Here is a 27,519-nt window from a genome sequence, read left to right as displayed (position 1 = left end):
TGAGCTATCTAGTTGCTTGAACCCAGTCTCTTCCAAGTCCTCCAGCTTCCTACATCCTTAAGCACATATTGTTAGCAATGAATTTAAAAGTTTAGTGTCCAGTTAGGGTAGATTAGGGATTTCTAATAAGGTTATGTTATAGTGGATATATAAGTTTTTTACCCCCAGTGTTGAGTACCTGATTCTGCTACCCTTTTGTTTACATTTCTTTAAAACTAATATTTCCCCTTTATCCCGGTAATAAATAATCCTATGAGGTCAGTTAGGTAACACAAATGTCTGTATATTCCTTCAGAGCAAAGAAAAACATAAGTGATATAACTGGTTAGTGGAAGGAAGTAAATTAGAATCCCAAGGGTTCTGATCCCTTAACAATTATATTAGTGCTGTTTAATATGTTGATATGGGAGTATCATCCAGCTTGTAGCTTACTTTGAAGGGACCATGCAATCATGCTGAATTTTCTGGTCTAGTCAAACTGTCTCCTAATTGTTCCCAAGAGAAGCCACATTCATTTCTACCTCTTGCTGGTGTGTTTTTTTTCCCTTCTATTTACCAAGTCTTAACCTTTCTCAAGACCTCAAATCTCACTTTTCCCATGAAATATTTTCTCATTGTTGAGTTCTCTATGATTATTCCCACCACATAACTTCTGTAGCATCTACCAAATAATACCATTATAGCAGTTCCTAATTTGTTTCATAATGATAATATGAATATCAATTACATGAGAATGTTGGTTGCCAAGTTTTTGGCTTATATGTTAGTTTAATACTTAAGTGTCTGTACTTTATGTGAGACTGTAGGTCATTGGGTAAGTATGCCAGAAAGCATTACTCACAAATATTAATTCTTGCCTTCTTGATTTCTTAGAACACTGCCAACATGCTTCAAAGTGAATAAATACTAGTATTTCCATCTGGCTAACAGAGTTAGCAAAAAAATGAATTCTGAGGTCATTTCAGCTATCAAAGGAATCATTTTAGACTGAACAAGTTATTTATTGTTCTCTATGCTTAAAGATAAACTAAAAAGCCCCGCTATATTTATTTATGTTTAAGAATTTCTTCATAATCTTACATTTTTTTTCCTAATGCTTGTTCAGTGTAAGATTTTTCAGAACTGGGCAAATTTACCTGTTCAGCACATTACCAAAAAATGCCTTTAGAGAGCACAAAACAAAAACTGCTGTTGAACTTTTCTTGCAGATCCATTCTGTCTACCTTTTCTCATCTCTCTGGCTTGCTCATTTCATTCACGTGTATTCCATAAAGCATAAAACCATGTTGGTGATTTCTCTTGGCTCCTAAGATTACTACTTGCCTGTTCTGTTCTCTTGCTCATGGTAAATCGGTTGTTACAATATTACTCAACTGCCTCTGCCCTCAACACTCTACTAATCCATTATCACTTGTCTCATGATTACATACATATGTTTTCCACTAAATTACTACCCACATCTTTATTAGTGCTAGAATAATCACTTCCACCCCTTTTCCAATATCCATTTTCCTATGTGAGTGGACTTCGTTACTTTACCATTTATACTGGCTATATACTCTCATTTCTTTGCTGGAAACTGTGCATATTAAAATTCAGCTCCTTGAGTGGCTAACCTGTATGTAAGAGGAATAATGTAGAAAAGGAAGGATACAAAGACATAATTTTAAGATTGCTCATGGGAGGCAGGGCATGGGGTTGGGAGTGGATTGAAAAAGAAGGCAAAAATCTTTTTTTAATATATCATTTTTTCTTTAAATTCTGTGTCTTCTGTGTAACCAGTGTTACGCTGGGTACCGTAAAGAATGCAAAAGTACTAAAATACATAGTCTTTGTCCTTGAAAAAGTAACAGTTGAAAAGTTCAGCTGAAGCAAGTATTGAAAAATATATAATGTTATATTGTGATATACTTGATTATATACTATTAAGTGTCCAGAGGTATTCCACATGGCTATAGGAATTATAAGGCAGACTGTCAGTGAGGGTGGTGGAGGGAAAAAGAAGTCTCCTTAAAGATGACAGAGGAGGTGGGCTGTTGAAGGAGTAGGATTTGCTTAGATATATTATAGAACAGTTTAGAAATTGTTGTATCCTAAGTGAATATCTCTCAAGGTGGGGATGTGTGGGTAAAAGGAAGTATTCCTGTATTACTGGGAAGGCCAACTTGACTGCAATAATGATTTTGTGAACAGTAAAAGATTAAATTGGATAAGTGGACATTTGGTAAATCATGCTTCTGTGTAGCTGTGTAGTACTATTAATATTTTATCAGTGCATGATGTTAGAGGAAGAAATTACATGACATAGTTAAATGCTGACGTCTATACATGTATCGCAGGTCCTCATTTAACTTCAATAGGTTCTTGGAAACTGTGACTTGAAACAAAATGATGTGTACAGTAAGTCCTTAATCCATGTCATTTTGTTATAATGTTGATGAGGAGAAAAAAATTGGGTTTGTTATATGTTTCACTTAACGTTGCAGTTTTTAAGAACCTATCGATGACATTAAGTGAGGACTTTTTACGGTATAACTTTTCTTACCTGTAGTAGAACTGAGGAAAACTCAAGAAGGCTTTTAATTAGTGCAGCTGAAATTCACTGAATGCTAGATCTGTCATAGTTATGGAAAGGATTCTTTGTGTTTCTTATGCTGAACCTTCTTTACCTGAATTTAGGAACTGATATCTTAAGGAAAAGGTTAAAACTGTAACCCAGCCTCCCTGGGCACATTTTCTCAGGACCTCTTGAGGCCATATGCTGAGGACCATGGGTCACACACATTTGGCTCAAAGTAAACCTCTTTAAATTATTTTACAGAGTTCAGATTTTGTTCTGTTAATGAATGAGATGATTACAAAATGTGATTAATAGAGAATAATAATAATTTATCTTTCAAACTTTATTTTACTTTAAGAAATTCTGGATGTTAATCTCTTAGAATTTTAATTAACAGACTTTTTGTGGCAACATTGGGAGGGATTTAATGGCTATATGAATATTTAATTACTCTGTGAGGACTGAATAATGGAAGGAGTTCTCTGTTGTGAGTTACTAAATGTAGCTGGGCATAATTTCAAAGGGATTGGGAATGATGGTGTATAGGATAAAAGAAAAAAAAGAAATTTCAAAGGTGAAGCAGAATAGAGGAAGTGGTTTGGAATGATCCTAAATAATTACTCCTGTAGTCAACCTCATTGGCCCTGGCTGGATCCCTGGGAGTGGTGGCCTGGATGAAGGAAGCAGCAGTTGGAAGGTGGGACCAGGCCTTCCCTAAAGGGAACATAGGTGAACATAGGTTTGGCTAATAAACTGACAGACTGACAGAGAGAATTCAAGGGGACAGCACAGGCCTTTAGGGGAAGGCATGTCCTCAAACGCTCATCTTTCCCTCATCTTTTCTTACCTCTTCCCCAAGAGACAGATCATTGCTTAGATAGGCCTCATTCTAGGACACCGATCTGGTAATACTATCCTAGAATAATAAGAATCTTAGGTCAAGATACTTGAAAGGACACACCGGTAGCATTCTAGAGCTCTCCTCTTTTATTCTTTTCCTTGGGCTTAACATGGAGTTAGCTGGTTCCCTCTGGCTTTTGCATTTTGCATTTGTGTGTTCTTAGTGCTTTTTTACCTAGAGATTTAAGTTAGAAATATGTTTGGGAGTGGAGATGGGAGAATTCCCTGAAAACTTGGGTTTAAGCTATGTGCTTTAGTCAAGTTACCAGAGTTCTCTGAAGTGAGTTTTCACTTAAGATTGGTTAACAATAAAGTGCTATTTAATTTTCAAAAAAGAAAAAAGAAAGAAAAGATTAGAAAAATCTATCTGTTCAGTAGGCTTGAGCTATATTCAGTTTGTTTATCTACCCTGTTAGATGCTAACTTCCAAGATAGCAATTTTATTTGGCACTTGGACTTACTGAAAGTAAGTTGGTTTTCAGTAGCCTCTGGTAATCATTTTTGATAGTACTAAATGTGAATTGGATTACCTTGTATGTAAGGGCATCATTAGATCAATGTATAAAAGCATGTAAAACACCACCAAAGAGTGTTTTTAAAAATAATATGGACTAATTAGTTAAGTAATTATTGAATTATGTACTACATAAGAGCACTTAAGTAGTACTTAACTTTTCTTAGTTAATTAACATAATTAGCTATTCAACAATCTATAACATTGTCTCACTTTTAATCCTGTATTTGGGTTTACAAATTGCAAAAAAATTTAGATGATAAATAGATTACTTGAGAGCCAATATTTGGGTTGCTCTTTAGGAGTTTTCATGGTTTATCAGTTTTTAAAACTGGGTGCTTATATCTTGTGTGTGACCTTCTGGTCATACACATATAGTATCAGTGTTGTACATACACCTCAGAGGTTGGGGACCGCAGATATGTACCATATCAAGCCCTATGGTTAAGTTACTTCTCACAGCATCAGCTCTCAGCAACTCTGCTGCACCCCCCCACATGGAAAAATTGTCTTCCATGAAACTTGGGGGGAGGGGGAGCGAGCAAAGCTTCATCTCTATTTACAGCTGCTTCCCATCGTTTGCATCACTCCCTGAGCTCCTCCTCCCCACCCTTACCCCAGTCCATAGAAAAATTGTCTTCCATGAAACCGACCCTGGTGCCAAAAAGGTTGGGGACCTGGTATGTGATTATTTATAAAAGATCTTTTTACAGGACTTGCGATTCAGTCATAACAGTTAGCTCCAGGTTGAAATTTGATGGCCAAAGACTATTCTAGGACATCCGTAGGGGGAAAATTGCCTTTGTCATTTTTGGGTTATCCAAATGCAAATTTATTCTGAATAATTCTTCATTTAAGACTTGTTGGCATTTGTTCAATACTACAGAAACTTTCTTTTTGAAAAAATGAATCTTTTTCTGTTAGTTTCTTCTATGGAGTAGTATTTGTGATGAGAGTTGATATTTGTTTCAATTTAAGAAAATGAGTTGCTGCATAGGTGAGGAAGTATTTTGAATCACTTTAAAAGTTCATGTCAGTGTTTTGGTTCTTTTCAATATTTCCTTTCTCTTTTCTTTCTTTTTTAATTTTCTTTCTCTTTTTTTCCATTCTTTTTTCTTTCTTTCTTCTTTTTTTTTTTTTTTTTTTTTTTTTTTTTTTTTTTTTTTTTTGCTTTGTTTTGTTCTGTTTTATTTATTTACTTTTGTTTTTAGTTTTTAAAGGGGTGTTTTGGGATTTCCATGGCCTTGCTACATACTTAGCTGGCCATATTTAGTCTGCGCACTAATTGTTAGTTGGCCCAATTGAGTCTTACTTTGTGCTCTCAGTTCTTTTAGTCTGGTTTTCTATTTTTGTCCACCTGGTTGTGTTTTAGTTCATGAGAGATTTTTATTCTGATGGGCCAGATATTAATCTGCGTACTAAATTTTAGTCTGCAGACTAAAAGTAATCCGCGGATTATTTATTTTTTCAAAATATTTAATTCCCCCACTGGAAACTATCCTAAAAGAATGTTAAATTATCTTAGAATAGCCAAGGGAGTTCACAGCTACTGGTGAGTTCTGCCATTTTTTTGTTCTCAATACCTAGACATAATAGACCCTACTACTTCCCTTGTGTATTTGGCTCCTTTGTGCCTAGGTGTTGATGTAAATAACTATGCATGTCACCTATAACTGTGACTGTCCCTTAGTTGTATTGTTTATTGTATATATTTTTGTTTAGCTTTTGGTGGGTGAATTGGGCATATTTGCAGATGGAACTGTGTTGAATTTGTAGTGCTCAAAGACTTAGGATTTTTTTTCAGTGAGTTTTTCCAAAGAGGAAAGAATGTTCTTTTATTTATTTTTCCTAAGTAATGGGTGCAAGGGTATGAGGGGGCAAAGCCCAAAATAGAAAAAGTAAGTTTATACCCGCACTCCTGAGGTGATATGTCAATTTCCTGGAGAGTCCTAAGACAATGAGAATGTCAGCAAATAAACATCTTTTAGCAGGGAAGTCAATCCAAAATGGAGAATAATCCGCGGTGGCCTGATCCTTCTAAGCTCACACAAATTTAAAATATCTAGCTTGAAAGCTATAATAATATAAATTAAATATATTTAATGCTTTCCTCTCATCACTAATAATTTAGCAAAAAATGTTTATACTGTGTAACTGAAACACATTAATAGAGAAAAATTAGCATATTGGGAACTTACAAATTTAAAAAGCAGGCTAATATGCCCCTTCCCAGCCATGTCTATGGATGATGAATCCAGGTCACAGAAGACCATTTTACTTTGGGAACTTTACTTCTAGATTTCATTTTGATTTTAACTTTTTTTGGTTTTATATTTTTTTAATGAATGCACTGGCATTGGAACATAATAAACTAAAGTTAAAATGTTTCTTTACTGTGCCTCACCATTGCGCAATCAAAAAAATTTTTTTTGCATACACTGTGGTGAAATAATTTTTAAAACTTGGACTTGCTACTGTGGAGACTAATGTTTAAAGTTTTTAACTGTATAAACATTTTCTGTGTCCCCCCACACCATGGATTCCTTATAACATTGGATATATTTTTCCTTGCTGGACTATTCTCTTTTGGATTGACTTCCCCTGTTTGGATTATTTCACTGCATTATCATCTTTAGGATTCGTCAGGAACAGGACATTTCACCTCAGGAGTGCGGGTATGTACTTAATTTTTTTTTTCCCAAAATTGCAGGGCAGATCTATAAAACTCGGGGGAAAACTTTTTTTGAAAGGTCTTCAAATGTAATAGTAAAAACAGTGTAGGTAGCTGTGATTTCTATTTTCATTCATTGTGTAGTATAGGTTTTGTTGATGGTATATTTAGATTATCAGTCTCCTGGATGATTCATTGACATCTAGACTGAAGTTTAGGAATTGTGAGGTTATAAAATTATTACAAGAATAAATATTGACAAAGATCCATGAAACCAAATGTTCTGAGTGTTAAGCAGTTTCAATGAGTAAGGAATGAAGTGGTAGCAGAAATTTCTTTTATTAAAAAAGCCAAATTTTAGTTGTTGGTTTTCTTTTCTTTAGACACAAAAATAATTAGGAAGAGTTAGTTTCTAGTTTGACCTATAACTTTTGGGAGTTACATGCTACCATACCTGTATTATAGTCAGAAATCTGAACTCTGAGAGACACCGGGTTTTGGCCCCACATAATTTTCCACTTAACCTTTACCCACAGAGTACTGAACCAAGGCTTTTCTGATCAGGAATCTGTCAAAGGGTTTAAAGTAACCGTGGATACTTTTTTAAAGGCAGGTTAAATCTTGATTTTAATGTAGGCTCTTGGAATGAATTCTTTACTGTTTTTAACTCTTTCGACTCCATGAGTTAGGCTTCCCTGACAAAATAAGCCACGGTATGTCTTAGTACCAATGTGGATAACCACTTGTAGCCAGTAAAACACCAAAAAGATATAGAAGACTTTTTCAGAAATCAGAAACGAGCTTATAATACTGGTTTATTAATAGCTTTAACACAAAATCTTTGAATCTATGACATGAGATTTTTTTCATTTAAAATAATGCACCATCCAGCTACCCTACATTTGAATGTTTATAGGAGATACTTACTTCTACTTTTGGTGCTACTTTTAATTCTACTTATGTGCTACCATAATGGTCTGCCATAATGGTGCGAAAGAATTTTGGATTAGCTAGCAAAATAAATTCCATAAACTGTCAAATAGATGCATACTGCCCTCAGGGATAAAATATGTCAGTAGTGTTTAATATTTTTATGAAAAATTTTCTTCTGAGTTTTCCCACTGATTATTTTCTTTTTACATTCTGAATTTAATTGTGGACCTTAGGAATAAGAGAAGGGACCAAGAACAGTGAAAAATCTAAACATTTCAAATACTACAATAGCTTTAAGGTTTCCTTGACTGAGGCAAGTCAGAGTACTCAAAAGAGTGAAGATAGTTTTTGATCTTACAAAGGGCTTTCTAATATAACCAGTAAATTGATTTAAGGCCTTTAAGCTTCTGAAATAAATTTCTAAGATCCTACTTCACCCAATTTCTCGATTTGCATGGAAAATATATTTTTTAATAATAAACTCTGTATAAAAACAAAGGCCAAAAAAACCCCTGTTTTCATTGTAGAAAGTACTCATAAATAATATCTTGAAAGTCTAATGAGCTACAGTTGTAACTGGTTCTCTTACTTGCAGCATAAGTGAATAGCCCGATGTTGCATAAGCCATTTTTGTTAGAAAACCTGAGCCCACCAAGCTGCTCCATGCCCTCTCACAATCTGCATGTCCTTTCCTCACTCGGGGATCTCTTTCCCTGCATTTATACGTGTCTGCTTGTCTGGATATGTCTCTCTACCTCCACCACCACACCTTTTACTTGGTTGTATGTTCTTCCTATCAAGGGATGTATGTTTCAGTTTTTTTTAGTTTCAGAGGCTTTTTGTCTGTTTGTTTATTTTTATTTCTTCCCCTTTTATCTTTATTATTTAACTGACCATAATTTAGAATGAAATATATTTTCATAGTTTTATGTACTCATTGGTTCTGTTTAAGACATAGATAAGTAGGAAGCTATCTGTTCCTTTAAGCAGATTAATTTAATTACATTTTACTTCAGTGTAGCCTTCAGTTGACTTTTTCTGTGACTAAATGACCTTTAATGAATAATACATTTTTCTCTCCCCATTAAAACCCTAAAATATTTATTCTAATAAGGTTAAGCTGACCACATTCATGACAGCTACTTGAGAAGACAGTGTGTAGGACATTTTGTCAGATTCTAAGTATTCAAGAATGTCTTCAAATAATGATAGGCTGTGTTTATTGAGGAGATAATAACAAATCATTAGCATTTATAGACCTAAGTAAACAGCTTTTTTCCTTTTTTTTTTAAGATAGTGATTGCCAAATTTTTTAACAGTGCCACCCATTTGTCAACAATTGTTCTGCTAAAAAATAACACAAAAGAGGCACTTTTTTTTTTACCACCACAACAGTGAAAATGTTAAATATTTTTTATTATTTTCTTGTTGTGCTTGCCTCCACAACCCAGCCTATCCCATGTGCCTGTCATATTTTGTGTGCATGTTTGTTTGTACTGCTTTATGATTAGCATATGTAGATTTTTCTCTGAGCTTTTCTCATACAGTCTTTAATTAGCAGTTCACCCAGTGTGGTGAATCATGTGCACTTAACTCTCTTCATTCTAGAAGGCTCCTTCCCCAAATGCAACCATGTTTTTGTACATGGTGGGAATTAACTCAGTACTCAAAGGGTTATTTTCTTAGATTCTTATAATACAACATTAATTGTTCTTTGCCTTTTCTTGTACTGCAGGTCTTCCGACCCCGAACTCCACCAGAGGCAATTGCACTGTGTAGCCGTCTGCTGGAGTATACACCAACTGCCCGATTAACACCACTGGAAGCTTGTGCACATTCATTTTTTGATGAATTACGGGACCCAAATGTCAAACTACCAAATGGGCGAGACACACCTGCACTCTTCAACTTTACCACTCAAGGTAATTCCAAACACTTAGCCATTTCTGGGAAAGCTACACACTGGGTATGAAATGACACCTGAAGAACAAAAATGGACATATTAAGTACTTATGGAGATAGGAAACATCCTTTTTAATTTATTAAGCCACTAATATGGTTTTGAATAAAACAATGGCAGATAAAGTTTTTAAAATAGGCATAGCTTCTCTGATTTTTAGCAGATTATAATCTTGGCACATGAGAAGTTATATAGATTTCAATGAGTGACGTTTATCGCTAAGAAGACAATTTAACCTTTAGGTTCAAATCTGAAATTTAAAATATTAGCGTTTCTTGCTTCCTACAGATTTATATCAAGTTTTTGAAACCTGAAGATAAATTGGTGGCTATATTTGTATAAATTCACTTATTTAGTAAACAAGAGGAAAGACCTAGAGTCCTATAAACCCTTTCTAAGAATTTATGCAAGGGATATTAACAGAAATTCTCATCTCCTCTGAAACTTACCCCCATTACTATTGCTGAGAAAATATTGAAAGGAAAACTTCATGCATTGGTAGTTTCCAAAAGAACTGAGCATAGTAATTATTTCTTACCATTTCTGTGTTCACCTTTATTTTCTTCCTGATTAAGACCCTAAGTGACCCATTCATTCAACCACACTGCCTCTGATAATGTGATTTTCTTCTTAAACTGAGCATAAAAAGTGTATCATTCCCAACACATAAAACAAGAAATAGTTGATACGATGGATTGATTAATAAGTGTGGTCAGGCCAGGAAATACAGAAGGGAGATTTTAGAGCTTTCTGTGACCAAGAAAGATCTATTTCATTTATTCTAAGGTGAATGTTTTTTCCCCATATTTAAACTTTTCTAAAATTGAATATGGAAAGATGCGTGGCATAAGCAGTAAATGAGGAAGATCTGAGTTGATAGTAAAATATGCTTTGATGTTTTAGTTCTGTGGTCCCCAAAGCCCTGGGCCAAAGACGGGTACTGGTCCGTGGCCTGTTAGGAACCGAGCCACACAGCAGGAGCTGAGAGGCGGGAGGGTGAGCAAGTGAAGCTTCATCTATGTTTACAGCTGCTCCCCATTGCTTGCATCACAGCCTGAGCTCCACCTCTTGTCTCAGATCTGTGGCGGCATTTGAGTCTGCATTATGGTGAATTATATAATTATTTCATTATATATTACAATGTAATAATAATAGAAATAAAGCACACAATAAATGTAATGCACTTGAATCACCCCAAAACCATTTCCTCCATACCCCTTGGGTCCCTGGAAAAATTGTTTTTCATGAAACCGGTCCCTGGTGCCAAAAAGGTTGGGGACTGCTGTTTTAGTTGACTATAAGTTTGAGTTGGCAGTATTATGTAACTGTTTTCAATGCAGATGCAGTCTTAAACTACCTTGAAAAAAAGAATGTTCAGATATCCTAGGACTATTAATTCTGAGTATTTAAAGCTGATCAGAAACAATTTGGAATGTTGTTTTAGGTCCTGGCTACTCCATTTTAAGAATATTAGTGAATGGGAGGGTAGGCTATACAAAGGAGCAGAATTGAATATATAGAGTCTGGAAAATGGGAAGATGGAAGGTACTCCTGATAGCTATCTAAAAATACCTCAAGGACTGTCTTATAATGAAAGGAATAAATATATACTCTTTCTCCAAATTGCAAAATTGAAAATACTGGCAGAAAATTAGAGAGCTATACATATTTAGTCCTCAGTCTCTGGTACAAATAGAGACGGAATAAAATTATTGATGAGTCAATAAAGAAACTTTCAACTGTTTAACAGTAGAACAAGTTGTTTTCAAAATATTGATCTCTGTACCTGGAGGTGTTCAGGAAAAAGCTGAATAATGTCTGATGTTATATGTAGGAATACTCCTACAGAGTAGGAGTAGCAGAAGGTTAGCAGAAGGTTAAACTGGGAGATTCTGTTGGCCTCTTCCAGAGGAAAGATTCTATGATTCCATGTCATAAGTTTTAGACCTCTTGAGAAAATAAATTACATTTTTAATTCTTATTGCTTGTGTTTTACCCAAGAGTAATACCTGTAGATTGAAGAAAATGTTGAGAACACAAAAGTAGAGTGAAAATTAAAATCACAACTCCAAAATAATCATTTTTTTCCCATTTGATAGTGTAATTCTTTTCTAACACATATACTGATAATCCTTGAATATAAAATCAACTATTTTCCCATTAAGAAGATCCCAAATGGATTTTTAACTTGAATGTATATAAAATTATGTATTATAATGTATAAGGTTATATATTAATTTAGGAATTTTGCTTTTTTACATCTCAAATTTCATAAAACAATTTTATTCAAACTCTTTATATGCATCTTTTACATCTGTGTCTTTGTAATCAATACTGCTACTTTTTGAACCATCTATCACAGTTTTTAAGTTACGTCACTTACAGTTTTTGTTATGAAGCACTTTTTTAATCTATATGAGGGGATACCATTGGAAAGTCTATATGCATTTATATAACATAACAAGTTTTATTTTGTTTTATTTTTTTGGTACTCTAGACATGTTTATTATCTATGCAGTATAACTACTGGATTGTTTTTTAAAGTGGTCTCTAAAAGGCTTGTGTACAATGACAATTTAGCACTTGAAACTGGATTCTTAGCATCAAGAACTACAAAATTAGTATTAAATTTCTTTGCCTCCTTTTTTACCACTTTTGTCAGGTGACCTTAAAGTTTCACAGACCAGCAATTAAGGTTTTTTTACACTTAAGTATCTTTTCCAAAGAGCGCTTTGTTGCTCAAAATAAACTAATTAAGAAAGCCTCTCCTTGGTTGGGTGACTTGGTAAAACCTCAAATACAAATGGATGATATTTATGATGGAAAGATTTTGGAGAATAATTCTCCCTATATCCAGGCATACTCTTCAGAGTGTGTGTATGTGTGTATGTGTAAGTTTAATTAAAAATAAGACACTACTTAAACTTTTTTTTGAAGTAACTACATTTGATTCTTTAATCAATGGCTAAAATTTTCCATTATTAATAAAGAAAATATAATTTAAAAACAATCGGATTTGTTTTTCTATGAAGTTCTAAGCTTTTTAAAAATTTGAGGCAAAATTCACATAAGATTAACTATTTTAAAGTAAACAATTCAGTAGCATTTATACACTTACAATGTTGTTGAACTGACACCTTTACCAGGTTGCAAAACATTTCATTGCTTCTAAAGGAAACCCTATTCCCATTAAGCAGTGACTCCCAGCCATGGTATCCACCAGTTTACTTTCTGTCTCTATGGATTTACTTATTCTGGATATTTTATATAAATGGAATCATATAATATGGGAGCTTTTGTGTCACTTCTTTCACTTAGCATAATATTTGCAAGCTTCATCCATGCAACGTGTCAGTACTTCATTCCTTTTTATGGCTGAATAACATTCCGTGGTATATGGTTATACCACATTTTGCTTATCCATTCATCTTTTGATGGACACTTGGCCTGCTTCTACCTTTTTGCTATTGTGAATAGTGCTGCTGTGACCATTTGCATACAAGTATTTGTTTAAAATACTTGTTTTTTATTTCCTGGGATATTCCTCAATCATATGGAAATTCTGTGCTTAACTTTTTGAGGGATCACCAAACTATTTTCCATGGTGACTGCACATTTTATACTCCTACTAACAATGTACAAGGGTTCTAATTTTTCCAAATCCTTGCCAACTCTTTCTTCTCTGTTTTTTTTTAACTTTTGTGAGTGGTCACTTTTCATAGTTAGCTAATGGAATCAGTGAACTTTAACATCCTTAGAAGCCCCCAAATTGTTATAATACTTAAGCTTTGGCACATGCCTTTTTAAAGAAAAGATGCAGTTTACTTTAACATCCTTAGAAGCCCCCAAATTGTTATAATACTTAAGCTTTGGCACATGCCTTTTTAAAGAAAAGATGCAGTTTAAAGAAGAATAAATAAATAGTATTGTTCAAACTTTATCCATACCTAATATTTACAAGTTTTTTTAAAGAATGAAAATTGTTTTATTTTGATATTTTAAAATGTTATATTTGCCTAGTATATCAAATACAAATATGGGCTCTATATGTATCTTGAGTGTGCACATGTTTTTGAAGGGTTGAAGACTACGTGTTATTTGGATATAATGTGTGTAGACACAGTGTGCAGTCTCTGGCTATCAGTAAATATCAATGGAAAGGATGTACACGAGTCTTGGTATTTATGCAAGTGGACTTTGTAAATACAGTCACGTGTCACTTAATGATGCAGATACATTCTGAGAAATGCATTGTTGGGCAGTTTCATCCTTGTGCAAATGTCCTAGAGTACATTTAAACAAACCTAGTGGTATAGCCTGCTACACACTTAGGCTATAAGATACAGCCTATTGCTTCTAAGCTACAAACCTGTACAACATGTTACAGTACTGATGAATACTGTAAGCAGTTGTAACAGAGTGATTAAGTATTTGCATCGCTAAATGTGTCTAAACATGGAAAAGCTACAGTAAAAGCATAGTGTTCAAGTCTTATGGGACCACCGTCATATATGTGGTCCGTCGTTGACTGAAATGTTATTATATGACACATTACTGTATATCCTTGGAATCATTTTTCATCAAACTAAAAACTAAATGTATTAGATAGAAAGTGCCATAATTTTGAGATATGGCCTCTTTTTTAAGTGTTAAAATGCCCTGTCTTAGCAGTCATTCTGAAACTGAGCTGTGATCATATAGTAATACTTCATGTATCACTGTTATTCTGTATCTCTATTTTTCTTGAACAGTGTTTCTATATAGAAACACAGCTGTCCAGGGAAGAGGTTTTATTGATGACATTCTATTTGATATTCTATATTCTAATTTTGAAATAGTGTTTCCAAATGGCGATCTTGTTTTCTAAGGCCAAGATATAACTTTGTGCAGGTGCACCTTTAAAGCACATACTAGTTAATAGTAATTAATGGATGATCAGAATAAACCTGGGTTGAAGAAAGAGAACCAATCCCCCACTTGATCATATAGCTAGAAAGAATCCAGAGATAGAAACATGATTGGGAGTGGGGGGAGTAGCATGTTTCTGCTGTAGGCAGTAGAAAGCCTTTCTCCATCCTCACAACAGATTTTCAGTGAAGGCTGCACTACTTCTCCCAAATAAAATAAAGATCTACATATGGTAGGTATTCAGTGAATGTTTGAATGAGTACCACATACCTCTTTAAATAAAGTGTTCATCAGTTCACACAACAAGTATTTATTGGGCATTTCTCATGTTCCCTCTAGTTTTGTTACTGTTGTTTTAATTAGCAAAGTAAATCTGCCAAATGAACAGAACTATGAAGATTAAACACTTGAGTAAAATATAGTGTTGTATTAAAGCTTACAACAAAGCTAACTGCAGTCAATGTTTGTTACTGTGCCATGGAGTAATTAGCCATAAATGGTGATTGCTATTACTTTTATATAATTACAACAAGTATTCTATGATCAGCTAGAGGAAGGAGAGACATAAACAGATATGGGACAGACAACTTTGATATTCTTCTGACTGCCTAAATCTATAACTCAGGAGACTATTAGACTGCTTTAATTTTCCAGCACTGGAGCTTCAGTGTTCTAGGGCCCCCTGGCTAACAGTATTTCCTGCATTCAGACTTTGAAAACTAGGAAGAACCTGTGGCACATCACTATCTCTCCTTTCCTCCTGTCATTATATCTGAATCAGACCTTAAGAATGAGGAAAGCCCAACAGGGATCAGTATTTTCTTATTCACCAATGGGTTGCCAATTCCAAGGCTGGAATATATTAGGGAATAATTTGTTTTGTATATTTAAAGGTGAATGTCCTCCTAATTCTACCATGTATATTCCCAATCCCAATTTTTTACCCAGTTTGTGTGAAATTTTACCAGTTGAAATTATTTAGCAAGCATTGTCCCCCTGAGGGTATAGGACAGGATGGGATTGGGGCTGGGGATGGTAAAGATTATGAATCATTTCCTTTAGTATGGTTTAATTTGAAAAGTCTACTCATATGCCACTTAGCTAGGTTATCTGAGAGAATGATAGCTTTGTGGGAAGATGAGGAGTGGCAACATATTGCCTAGGCCGGAAGAAACAGCGATAAGGACTGGTCGTATATAAAAGGAAGATTAAGAGAAAACAAAAGAAAATGGGAAAAGGATCAGAAAAAGATTTTTTAAAAGAGTATATGAATGTGTTACAGAATAGGAACTTAAGAAAACGGAATCAATAACAAGTTGGAGGTAGGCAATAAAAACAAGTGTTCTAAAAGCCCAGGTCATCAAATGTTTATATTTCCTTCATCCGAAAGCAGTAGGCTACTTATTTGTAAAATGTAACTCATTATTTATGATAATTACAAGATTCCATGATCTTTGTAGCAATGATTTTTTAAACCTATTTTCCCATTATAAAATAATGATAAATGTATTAATAAATGTGGTCGGCTTATCTGCCTTTCTATGTCCTGGGCATTTTCTTCTAGCTTGCCTTATCCTCAAACACATCTAAAATGAGCACAGTATTTCAACTACCTGTGGTAGTGAAGTACAGGCATACTTTGTTTTATTGCATTTGATTGTGCTTCACAGATACTGCACTTTTTACAAACAATGTTTGTGGCAACCCTGCATCAGTCAAGTCTATCAGTGCCATTTTTTCCAGCAGCATGTGCTCACTTCCTGTCTCTGTGTCACATTTGGTAATTCTTGTAGTATTTCACACTGTTCTGTTATTATTGTATTTGTTATGGTAATCTGTGATCAGTAATCTTTGATGTTACTATTATAGTTGTTTTGGGGCACCACAAACCTCACGCATGTAAGACAGCGAACTTGATTGATCAGTGTTGTGTGTGTTCTGACTGCTCCACCACCTAGCCAGTCCCATGTCTCTTCCTCTCCTTAGGCTTCCTTACTCCCTGAGACACAACAATATTGAAGTTAGGCCACTTAATAACCCTGCATTGGCCTCGAAGTGTTCAAGTGAAAGGAAGAGTTCCATGTCTCTCTGTTTAAATCAACAGTGCAAAATGACTAAGCTTAGTGAGGAAGGCATATCCAAAGTCAACTCAGGCCAAAAGCTATAGACCTCTGACTCCAGTCAGACAAGTTGTGAGTGCAAAGGAAAAAAGTTCTTGAAGGAAATTAAAAATGCTGCTCTAGTGAATAGCACTTTTATCACACAAATGGTGAGAAAGTGAAACAGCCTTATGGCTGACACAGAGAAAGTTTTAGTGGTGTAGACAGCAGGTAAAACCAGCCACAACATTCCCTTAATTAAGCCAAAGCTTAACCTGAAGCAAGGTCCTAACTCTTCAATTCTGTGAAAGCTGAGAAAGATGAGGGAGCTACTAAAGAAAAGTTTGAAGCTAGCAGAGGTGGGTTCATGAGATTTAAAGAAGCCATCTCCATAACATAAAAGCATAGGGTGATACAAGTGCCAATGTAGAAGCTGTAGCAAGTTATCCAAAAGATCTATTAATAGCTAAGATAATTGATAAAAGTGACTATACTAAATAACTGATTTTCAGTGGAGATGAAACAGTCTTATATCGAAAGAAGGTACCATCTAGGAATTTCATAGCTAGAGAGGAGAAGTCAGTTCCTGGCCTCAAAGGACAGGATCTCTTGTTAGGGGCTAATGCAACTGGTGACTTTAAATTGAAGCCAATGCTCATTTACCATTCTGAAAATCCTAGGGCCCTTAAGAATGATTCTGCCTGTGCTCTATAAATGGAAAAACAAAGTCTGGATGATAGCTCGTCTGTTTACAGCATGATTTACCAAATATTTTAAGCCCACTGTTGAGATCTACTGTTCAGGAAAAAAAAGATCATTTCAAAATATTACTGCTCATTGACAATGTACCTAGTCACCCAAGAGTTCGGATGGAGATGTACAAGGAAATTAATATTGTTTTCATGCCTGTTAACACAAGATCCATTCTGCTGCCCATGGATCAACAAGTAATTTCAACTTTCAAGTCTTATTATTCAAGAAATGCTTTCATAAGGCTATAGCTGCCATAGATGGTGATTCCTGTGATGGATCTGGGCAAAATCAATTGAAAACCTTCTGAAAAGGATTCACCATTCCAGATGCCATTAGGAACATTCATGGTTCATGGGAGGAAATCAAAATATTAACATGAACAGGAGTTTGGAAAAAGTTGATTCCAGTCTTCATGGATGACTTTGACGGGTTCAAGATGTCAGTGGAGGGAAGTCACTGCAGATGTGGTGGAAATAGCAAGAGAACTACAATTAAAAGTGAAGCCTCAAGATGTGACTGAATTGTTGTAATGTCATCATCAAACATGAAAGGATGAGGAGTTGCTTCTTATGGATAAGCAAAAAAAAGTGGTTTCTTGAAATGGAACCTATTCCTGGTAAGATGCTGTAAACATTGCTGAGGTGACAACAAAAAATTTAAGATATTACATAATCTTAGTTGAAAAATCAGAAGCACGGTTTGAGAGGATTGACTCTAATTTGGAAAGAAGTTCAACTGTGGATAAAATGCTATCAGACAGCATCTTACGCTACAGAGAAATATTTTGTGAAAGGAAGAGTTAATCGATATAAGAAACTTCATGACTGTCTTATTTTAGGAAATTACTACAGCTACTCCACCCTTCAGCAGCCACCACCCTGATCCATCAGCAGACCCTCCAACAGCAAAAATATAATACTTGCTCAGATGATTGTTAGCATTTTTTAGCAATAAAGTATTTTTAAGTTAAGGTATGTACATTTTTTTTTAAGATAATGCTACTAAACACTTAACAGACTACAGTATAATGTAAACAACTTTTATATGTACTGAGAAGCCAAAAATGTTGTGTGACTCACTTTTTTGCAATATTCACTTTATTGCAATGATCTGGAACAAAACCTGTAATATCTCTGAGGTATACCTGTACCTTCCAATATTATTTTCAAATTACTATGAACTCTGAGATGGGGGTTGTTGGTTTTTAGACTGAAAATTTACAATAGTAATGATAAATTTACATAGGCTAGAAATTGTTGATATGTGTAAGACATATCAAAACAATTGATGTTAGAATTATTCTTTAATATTTTATAATCTGGAAAATAAAATTTCTAGGTAATCAGGCTATACTTTTCTAGGCGTCGAAATGCTAGGCCAATGGGGACACACTACAGGCAGAGCTTGAGAAAATTCATGGGTGGACTGAAAGGGGGCAGATACGGTTTAGGTTAGGCAACTACAGTACTAATGACAAACAGCAGTGACTATATTCAAGATTTTAGGCTCTAAATTATTAATTTTATGTGAGAATTATTATCATTTTTCCTGAGATTATTTGATCCCCACTGCTTTGAACATGCTACTGGGAAGGATGTGGGATGCTATGTGCACAATCAAAACTAATAATATCTTGACTGCAAGTTTTTTGTGTAGTTTGGACAGGTACACTTCCAGGAAGACTAGAACACTGGCAATAAAAAAAAATGTAGCATTGCATGTGGAAAGAGTAAATCAGACCTAAAGTCTAGTTCCCTCTCTAACTACATCATTGTAGACCTTGACCAAGGCATTGTCTTTACCTGAGTTTTCCCATTTAAAAAAATGAAATAGTTGGACTAAAGGATAGTCAAGGGCACTTCTGTCTTCAAAATTTTTATTATAAAAATGACTCGACCCCAGAAAGATAAAGAAAAAATGAAAAATAAAGCTAAAAACATAGACTGCCATAGGGTTGAGATACATTAAATCATAATATAAATAAATACAGAAAACCTAGATTGGTTTCCTCAGAATTCAAAGCATTAGCTAGCAGTATTTTTAAATGTACAAAAGGTTATTTTTAGTTGGATAAAAGAACTTAGTAATGCCTCATTTCTTGTACTTCTTTAAGAATGGGCTTCTGAGTATAAGATTTTTAGGTAAATCAAACCAGAATTTTTAAAATACTAACATTTTGCTAGATAACTTGTAAAATATACCTGCACTATAAATGTAGTATACTAAAAGCATTCAGACATTTTTGGTGACTGCTACAAATTATGATACTCCCCGCTGGACAGTTCCAAGGCAGAGTAGTCATGATTTGGGGAAAATATCATGTAATCCTCAAATGAAACATGACCAGTATCACTAAAACAGCAGGAGTAAGCCTTGTAATTTGCTCACTACTGTATGATTTTCCACTTACTTTAGTATTTGTTTAATTTTCTGGATGAATATGAAATATGTGGTCAGCATTAGGATCTTGGTCAGAAATTTCCTAGACTCTTGGAAATTGTTACCAAGGAGAGAAGCAGTTATGATGTAGCTACTTACTCATATAAAAAAAAAATACATACAAATAAACAACATTAGAATTTGGTAATGCCTGACATTAAGGGGGCACCATCCTAGCATTTTAGTTACTGCTCAAAACTGGGCACCCCGTTGTTAAGTCATTTAAACCTATTTGTGAATAGAGAGAAATAGCAGTTTTAACTATATAGACAACCACTGACAATTTTTATATACACATAAGAGACCTGATACACACATGAGGAGCTCAAACTACTTGTAGAAGAAAAAGAAAGTCTACCTATTTTAGTGACTCTTTTCTGGGGATCTGCAGGGTGTGCTCTTTCAAAGCTAACAAAGGAAGATTTCCTTCTACCCAATGACTGATATTTTATTACATCTCTATAGAAGGAGAACTAGGCAATAGAGGGGTTTATTTCTTCCCTCTGGTTCAGACAGTGATTGCTGCTTTCATATCCTCAGCTTTCACACAACAGTTTGAACAAACATATGTTACTACTACTACTCCTCTCCCTACCTCACAAAAAAAAAAAAAAAAAACTAGGAATGTTTTTACCTACCCGCTTCTTACCTAGGAATTTGGGAATCTTTTACTTGGAATAATAAAAACTTTAGATTAAAAGAAACTTCAGGTATTGCGAACTAGATTTAGGTTTTGTTTTTCCACTTAAAAAGATTGTTTCATCAGGCATGGTTGAATTTATTCAATTTGTCTTTTCACGGGAATGTTTTTTCTATAGTTTGCAGTATTAAAAAATAATGCAGCAAAATTTAATTGACTGAGTTTGGTTAACCTTTTGGTTGATTGCTATCTGTCTTGGTTGTTTGATTCAAATTGCTTTTGCTTAAATTGTGTACTAAAATGTTTGATTATGGAGCACATAATGATTGATACACCATCAAAACATTTTTAGTTTTCCCTAATAAACTATTATGTGGATTTTTAATTAATAGTTTTCATGACATCTGCGTTTGGTTGAAGAAATTTTCATACATTAATTTTTCTAAAGTTTTCTGGAATCTGTTGCTATTTTGTTTTGAACCATGTCTCTGAGGTAACACAGTCTATCAATTATCCTTCCTATCTTAAGTTTCTTCTCACTTATCCAAAGCTAACCCCTCTTCATCATGGACCTTTTGTTGCCTCAGTTATTTTCCTACTCAAGCTTAGCATGTATATATATTTAGTAAATAAATATTAGCTTACTTTTCAATTTCAGTCTCTTTAGCATTCTTTGTCTGCCTTCAAGCATACATATACTTCTCCTCTTGATCCTGAAAAGTGCTATTGCTTTGCTGTTTCTATCCTCCCAAATGCCTTTTTTTGCATTCTTTTACACAGTTTGTATCCACACTCATTGTCTCCATCTCCTTATTACTCATTGCCCTGGATAGTCAAGGTGATTGGAAGTAGGTAGTAATTGTTGGGACTGAAAAATAAACTATTTTGTACTAGTTGTGACAGCTCCATAGAGGTTCCCATAGCTTGTCCCCATAAAAGATGCAGACTTGTAGTGGCAAGAACAGGACTATAGGAAGAATGCAAGGAGGCTTCCTTGTTTCACAGGCAAAAGCTATGACAGTTAACAACCTCTCTGAAGTAGAGAAGGGTGAACACATGGAAGCAGTGGATCTTAAGAAATGCCGATAATTAAGGAAGAGGAAGACGATGAGGTATAGAAGCTGGAGGGATGTAGAATGAGGAGTGATGTCCATTTCAGAATTCTTAACTTTTAGGGTGTTTGACTCAAAAAAGTTGACAAAGTCCCCACGCCCCCATCTCCCCAACCTCCATTCCCGTGTCTTTGGGTGTGGCAAAGCCTCCAGGACCTCAGAGCTGCTCCTTTTCTTGACTTCTTATTGTCTTCACTTTTTCCTTTCTTTCCCTTCATTAGTTACCCTTCTCTCCCTATCCAAGGCCAGAATGACAGTCTATGACTACCTATGAAAAAAGAGGGTTGCTTTTTTCAAGCCCTTCACCTGTATATGCCTGTAGAGTCAGCCCTCCATGTCTGTGGGTTCCACATCCCTGTATGCAACCAATCACAGATTAAAAATATTCAAGAAAAAAAAACAATAAAAAATAATACAAATTTTTAAATGCAGTATAACAGCTATTTACATAGCGTTTACATTGTAGTAGGCATTATAAGTAATTTAGAGATTATTTAAAGTATGTGGGAAAATGTACAGAGGTTATTTGCAAATCTACACCATTTTATATAAGGGACTTGAGTATCCTTGGGTTTTGGTATTCAAGGAGGTTCCTAGAACCAGTCCCCTGTGGATACCGAGGGACAACTAACTGTACATGTGCATACTTTTACCCAGACTAAGACAGAAAACTCCATGGCTCTCAACCAGGCATGCGGATACCCAAAGGACAGGTGATCTGGTAAGAGAGAGCAAACACGTGGGAGGAATGGGCACCATGGGCCGTGAGGAAAGCGACTGCAGACCACTGATAATCAGTTTATTGTAAAGGTTATCTTAACAGTAGATGTCTTACATTAAAGATGTCTTACATTAAAACTTCTGGTTATGTTTTTCTTTTTTAGGTTTTCTTTTAGATGTTGGGCACATGGTCATAGACATCTTTTCATTGAAAATGCCCCCTATCGTAAATAGGTCGAGAGCCTTTCTTGCCGGCTTATTTGTTCATTTGTCCACTTCCGTTTCTGTTGATCAGACAAGAATAATTATCATTTTATCTCTCTATTCTGGGACCTAACGCACTTTTTTGTGTTCAGTATTGTTAGATGGATGGGTATGTGGGTGAGTAGATAGATGGATGGAAGGATTTTAAAGAAGCCTTTCTATTTTAGGAAATTTTAATTTTAATTGGGGTGGTAAATCTTGAGTTTTAGACTAACTGCCACATACTGCATTAATACTTTTTTATTCTTAGAACCATAAAGTCTTTAGCTATGGCAATTACCAGAAATTCTCTTGCTTTCCTAAGTATAGATTGTGGGTTAAAGTTAGACTGACTTAAAGTAAAATGGCATAGGATCTTTCTGTTCCTCAGTGAGAACCAACACAGCTACTAAATCTAATGGTGATAAAACGGCATCTCCTAGAACCTGATAATTAGGGCAATGGTTTTCCAGCTGTCTTCCCAAGGAAGACTATTAAAAGTTTTAAGCTTTCCCTCCCATTCATTTTTCATAAATCATGGCATCAGTTTATTGCTTTTTGTTACCAGAATCTGGTATCATTTAGTATCTAGTACAAAATTTAGATATTTAGATAACAAGTTGAATAAATCAATATTGGCAGGGGTTCCAGAAAACATAAAAACTACTGCATTAAAACACTGTTTGCCTTGCCTAGGTCCTTAGAGAGAGAAGTTAAAAGGGAGTGACTGCTTAGTGGGTTCAGGGGTTTCCCTTTGGAGTGATGGAAATGTTTTGGAACTAGATAGAGGTAATGATTGTACAACATTGTGAATGTACTAAATGTCACTGAATTATATACTTTTAAATGGTACATTTTATGTTATATGACTTTTACTTTAATTTAAAAATATACTATTCACAACTTTTTTTAGTCCATGCCATATCTGTGAATTGTCAAAATCTATGCTGTAGTTCAGAGGATGATGTCTTCATGTAGCTAGTATGGTCATGTAATTATTCCTTCAGACCGTGAACACTTATTAGAGCAAAAACGAGCACTCACAGGTTAAATGCTAGAGTAACAAGCATAAACCAGGGTTATCCGCAGGCAAACTGAGAGAATAGACATATTACCTAAAAGTAACAACAGATACTTGTATATACAAGCTCACCACCACTACTTGCTATCTATCTACCTTGTTAGATCCAATATCATCTTATACTATTTTCCTAAGGCTCCTATACATAACTTGATTCATTAAAGAAAGCCAGTCTATATACAGTTAACAGAGATAAACTTCTCACATGCAAGTAAAAAGCCTATTTCAAACTTTAAAAAGTAACAATTTTACTGAATTAAAAAAAAATAAAATTGGATAAAGACATTCTTCTTTTTAATAAAAGCAATGATCAAACATGTTTGTTAAATCTTATTTCCAGTACACTAGCATCTGGATAGGTCTTATGCCCCATTGGCCCATAAACAATTGGGCAGGTTGGTCTGTACATCCAGTCGTGCATGCGTACACATACAGACACACACTAACTGCATATATACTCTCTTTGCTGTAACACCAACACCCTCAATTCCTGTAGTCAAATACTGCCAGAATAGGACAGGAAAACCTAATAAATTTAAGTCAATGAAAGATGAAAACATCTTATTAATGTGCTTACTCTAAAACTTTGACCACTACCTTTCCCCAAGATCTCTTTAATTCTCAGTTCTCTTAATTTTAGCAGATGATGCCTTTGCTATGTATCACATCTCTGTGGGCTTTTTCTATAAGTTAATTGCTAGCTCATTGAGTTAGTTTTCCCCATTAAACTGATGTTTTAATGCAATATCTTTTATTGTTACCAATAAAGTATTTTTGCATACACAGTTAAGAATGGGCTCTAACATTTGTGTCTTACTTTCTCTAGAACTGTCAAGTAATCCACCTCTGGCTACCATCCTTATTCCTCCTCATGCTCGGATTCAAGCCGCTGGTTCAACCCCCACAAATGCCACAGCAGCCTCAGGTGAGGACACCTAAGTCACTTCTTTAAAAACATATTCTGTTTTTGTTTTGTTTTGTTTTGTTTTAGAAACAGAGATCTCACTCTGTCACCCAGGCTGGAGTGCAGTGGCATGATCATAGCTCACTGTAGCCTCGAACTCCTGGACTCAAGTGATCCCTCCCACCTTAGCCTCCCAAGTAGCTGGGACTAAAGGCACGTGCCACCACACCCAGCTAACTGTTAAATTTTTTGTAGAGACAGGGTCTTGCTACATTGCCAAGGCTGGTCTTGAGGTCCTGGCTTCAAGCGATCTTCCTGCCTCAGCCTTCCAAAGTGCTGGGATTACAGGCATGAGCCACCGCACCCAACCAAAAAACATATTGTTTTTAAAAAAGACGTAATTATATCTATTTAATTTGATGTGTGAACATTTAATACCTTTCAAGTTTAAAAAACATAGCCCAGCCAAATGAGTAAATGTAAATAAAATGTTGCTTTATTTTGAAAAAGCACCCATAAGTATTTTATATATAAAGTGTAAATATCTTCATATGTTAAATTCTGTTACCTTAGTTGTTATTTTAAATGTCATACTTTCCACAAAATTTCTTCATTAAAATCAAATGTGATGCTTATAGCAGAAAACAGTCTGTACAAACGTAACGTTATTGAAGATAATTCGACTTTAGTTCCATCCCTCTGAATGTAAATTTTAGTAGTATACTGGAGAGGCAAATTTTTAAGAATTATAAAATACGGGTTTATATAATTTTTAATTATTTGAAAGGGTTAAAATTGTAATACATTTAACTAAGATTTAGATCAGAATGTGGCTAGACTCATCTACTAAAGAAAAAAGATCCTGCAGGGCTCCCAGGCTAGAGCTAGGGTATGCTAACTAGTTTGGGTTGGGCCTGCATTTTTTTCCTCCAAAGAGCAAATGACTCCATTTCCATTAAATCATCTATCACATTGAACTAAGTTGGATCAGACCCATTTTTACCTAAGGGCATTTATGTTGCAGGAGATAAAATCTTTCATTACTAGTTCTTAGCACTCAATAGTAAAGGTCAAAATCTATCTCCTATTGTCTGACACAATGTTGTTTATAAAGATTAAAAACATTTCATTCTAGTTTATGTCCTAACTTCCTTCTAGGAAAAGTCTGGAAAGAAATGTCTCTTTTCTAGTTCCAGTTCTATCAGCATATGCTACCTTGCTAAAGTCACTTGAACTTTATTAGTTTTATTAATGTCTTATTTGTTTTCTCAATCTGCAAAATGGAGTAGCAATGCTGTCCTAAAGTGATGTTGTAAAAATCAAATGTGTGCTGAAATGTGCTTTACATTCTTTTAATGTAAAAATACAGTTTTTTTAAATTATGACCTATTTATTTAGAATGAAGACAGAATCGATTAGATGAGCTATTAATAAACTGAATACATCAGTGGCCCAGGTTAGATTACATTTGTTGTTCACAGCATGAAATTGGTCCTAACCCTGAAATAACTAACACGTTTACTTATTGAGCTAGTTTCCAGGAGTTTTATTAGAATTATTTTAGACTGTATATGAAAATGAGAATTATGATTGGTAAGTTTTGGCAATTTAAAATAATTGTCTTAATGTGAGTTTACAGAACTAGTTAATGTTTATGGCTCACGTTTTTGGGCAAATTGTCCGCCTAGTAGGAGCCTAGTGTAACCTAATTTTTATGTTGCTTTGATACAGGTTACAAGAGTTGCCAAAAAATATTTCCTATGTGTATACATATTGCTATATGTATATTCTTATAGCTATTGAAATCAGATTTCAGCATAAAAATGGAAACTAACATTGGACTTTGAGAGTTCACTCCAAAATTGAAGTAAATCAGGGTATGAGGAATTTAACAAAGGAATATTAAGCTGAGGTCAGAACTAAAATTAGTAGAGAAATACTTGCCTTGAGCACCTTGATAGTTATCAAAGAGAATTTCAGATATTACTCTGTGCTTCCTAGTGACTCAAGTAAATAAAGAAATGTTACCTGTTAAAATTTCCCATTGTTCATTAGAAAAAGGAACACTGGTGGCTTAGAAGTAGCCAAGTGTTTCTGGCCCTGCTGTTTGAGAGGTATTTCTCTTTTAGGGCCTCAGATTTGGTACTAAAACATATGGTAAATGAAGTTCTCATCACCATTTCAATAATAAATGTAATAGTGAGTTTCATATGTATAAGTGCCCCTTAGTATAGGCCAAAGGCATAATAAATACTACAGTGTAGTTAAAGGAAAACAATTCCTATAGGGCCATAGTAGTGAAGGCCAAGTATGTCACCAAACATACCTGAGGAAATGCTAGTCTAGAGCAGGTGATTGTATGGCCTTTATAGCTGTTTGTATTTAAAATTTATATATATTTTAAATAATTTGGCAACATTATATTCTTTCGTAAGACTTTAAAATATATATGTCCTCTGTTTCTCTTAGCTTCAATTTCCTTATCCATAAAACAGGAATAATATCCACTATACAGAGTTGTGAGAAGTAAAAGATATAAAGTACTCAAAGTACTTAGCACTTTGCATGGTTACATGGTAGGCTGTCAATGAAAGGCAACTATTAGTATTTTTTTATTATTGTTATTGCCGAGTAGGGACAGATCCAGACGTGTTTTTTTAAAAAAAATAAAAACAGCCATGTGGAAGGCAGAATTGACATCCATCCTCTAGGACAAAAGAATCTATGACTTTCCTCTCCTAGATAAATGGACTTGCCATCTCTCCACACCGCAGAGTGAAGGAATGCCTACAGACATGGCCAAAGCTTTCCTTACAAAGCATTTCTGGGTCTGCTCCAGGGTACAAAGAAACAAACTAGCTACAAAGCTTCAGACCTCAAATATGTCAACCTGTAAATATTTCAAATTTTAAGTTTTCAAAGAATTTTTAATCACCTACTCCAGCTACATCACCAAAATAATAAGCCCTGGGGTGAATTAATTATGATATAAACCTCTAAGCGACTAAATTAGTTGGCTTACTTGATTCAAGTCAATGTAACGGAGAGAACATACATCAAAATAATTAGTATTTTACTGGCC

General features: G+C 34.8%; 1 protein-coding gene across 1 annotated transcript in view; it reads left to right on the top strand.

The window, feature by feature from the left end:
- The window catches only part of GSK3B (glycogen synthase kinase 3 beta), a 262,122-nt gene that overhangs the window by 221,610 nt on the left and 12,993 nt on the right, over window positions 1–27,519 (top strand). The window contains exons 8-9 of the mRNA XM_012639510.1: window positions 9,314–9,500; window positions 24,360–24,458. Coding sequence (XP_012494964.1) covers window positions 9,314–9,500; window positions 24,360–24,458 — 286 coding nt within the window. The remainder of the gene's footprint in view (window positions 1–9,313; window positions 9,501–24,359; window positions 24,459–27,519) is intronic.

Source organism: Propithecus coquereli, unplaced genomic scaffold, assembly GCF_000956105.1.
Source record: "Propithecus coquereli isolate 6110/MARCELLA unplaced genomic scaffold, Pcoq_1.0 Scaffold10, whole genome shotgun sequence".
NCBI classification, from domain to species: Eukaryota; Metazoa; Chordata; class Mammalia; order Primates; family Indriidae; genus Propithecus; species Propithecus coquereli.
The sequence above is the reverse complement of the archived record's forward strand: the minus strand, read 5'-3'. Positions and strand labels throughout refer to the sequence as shown.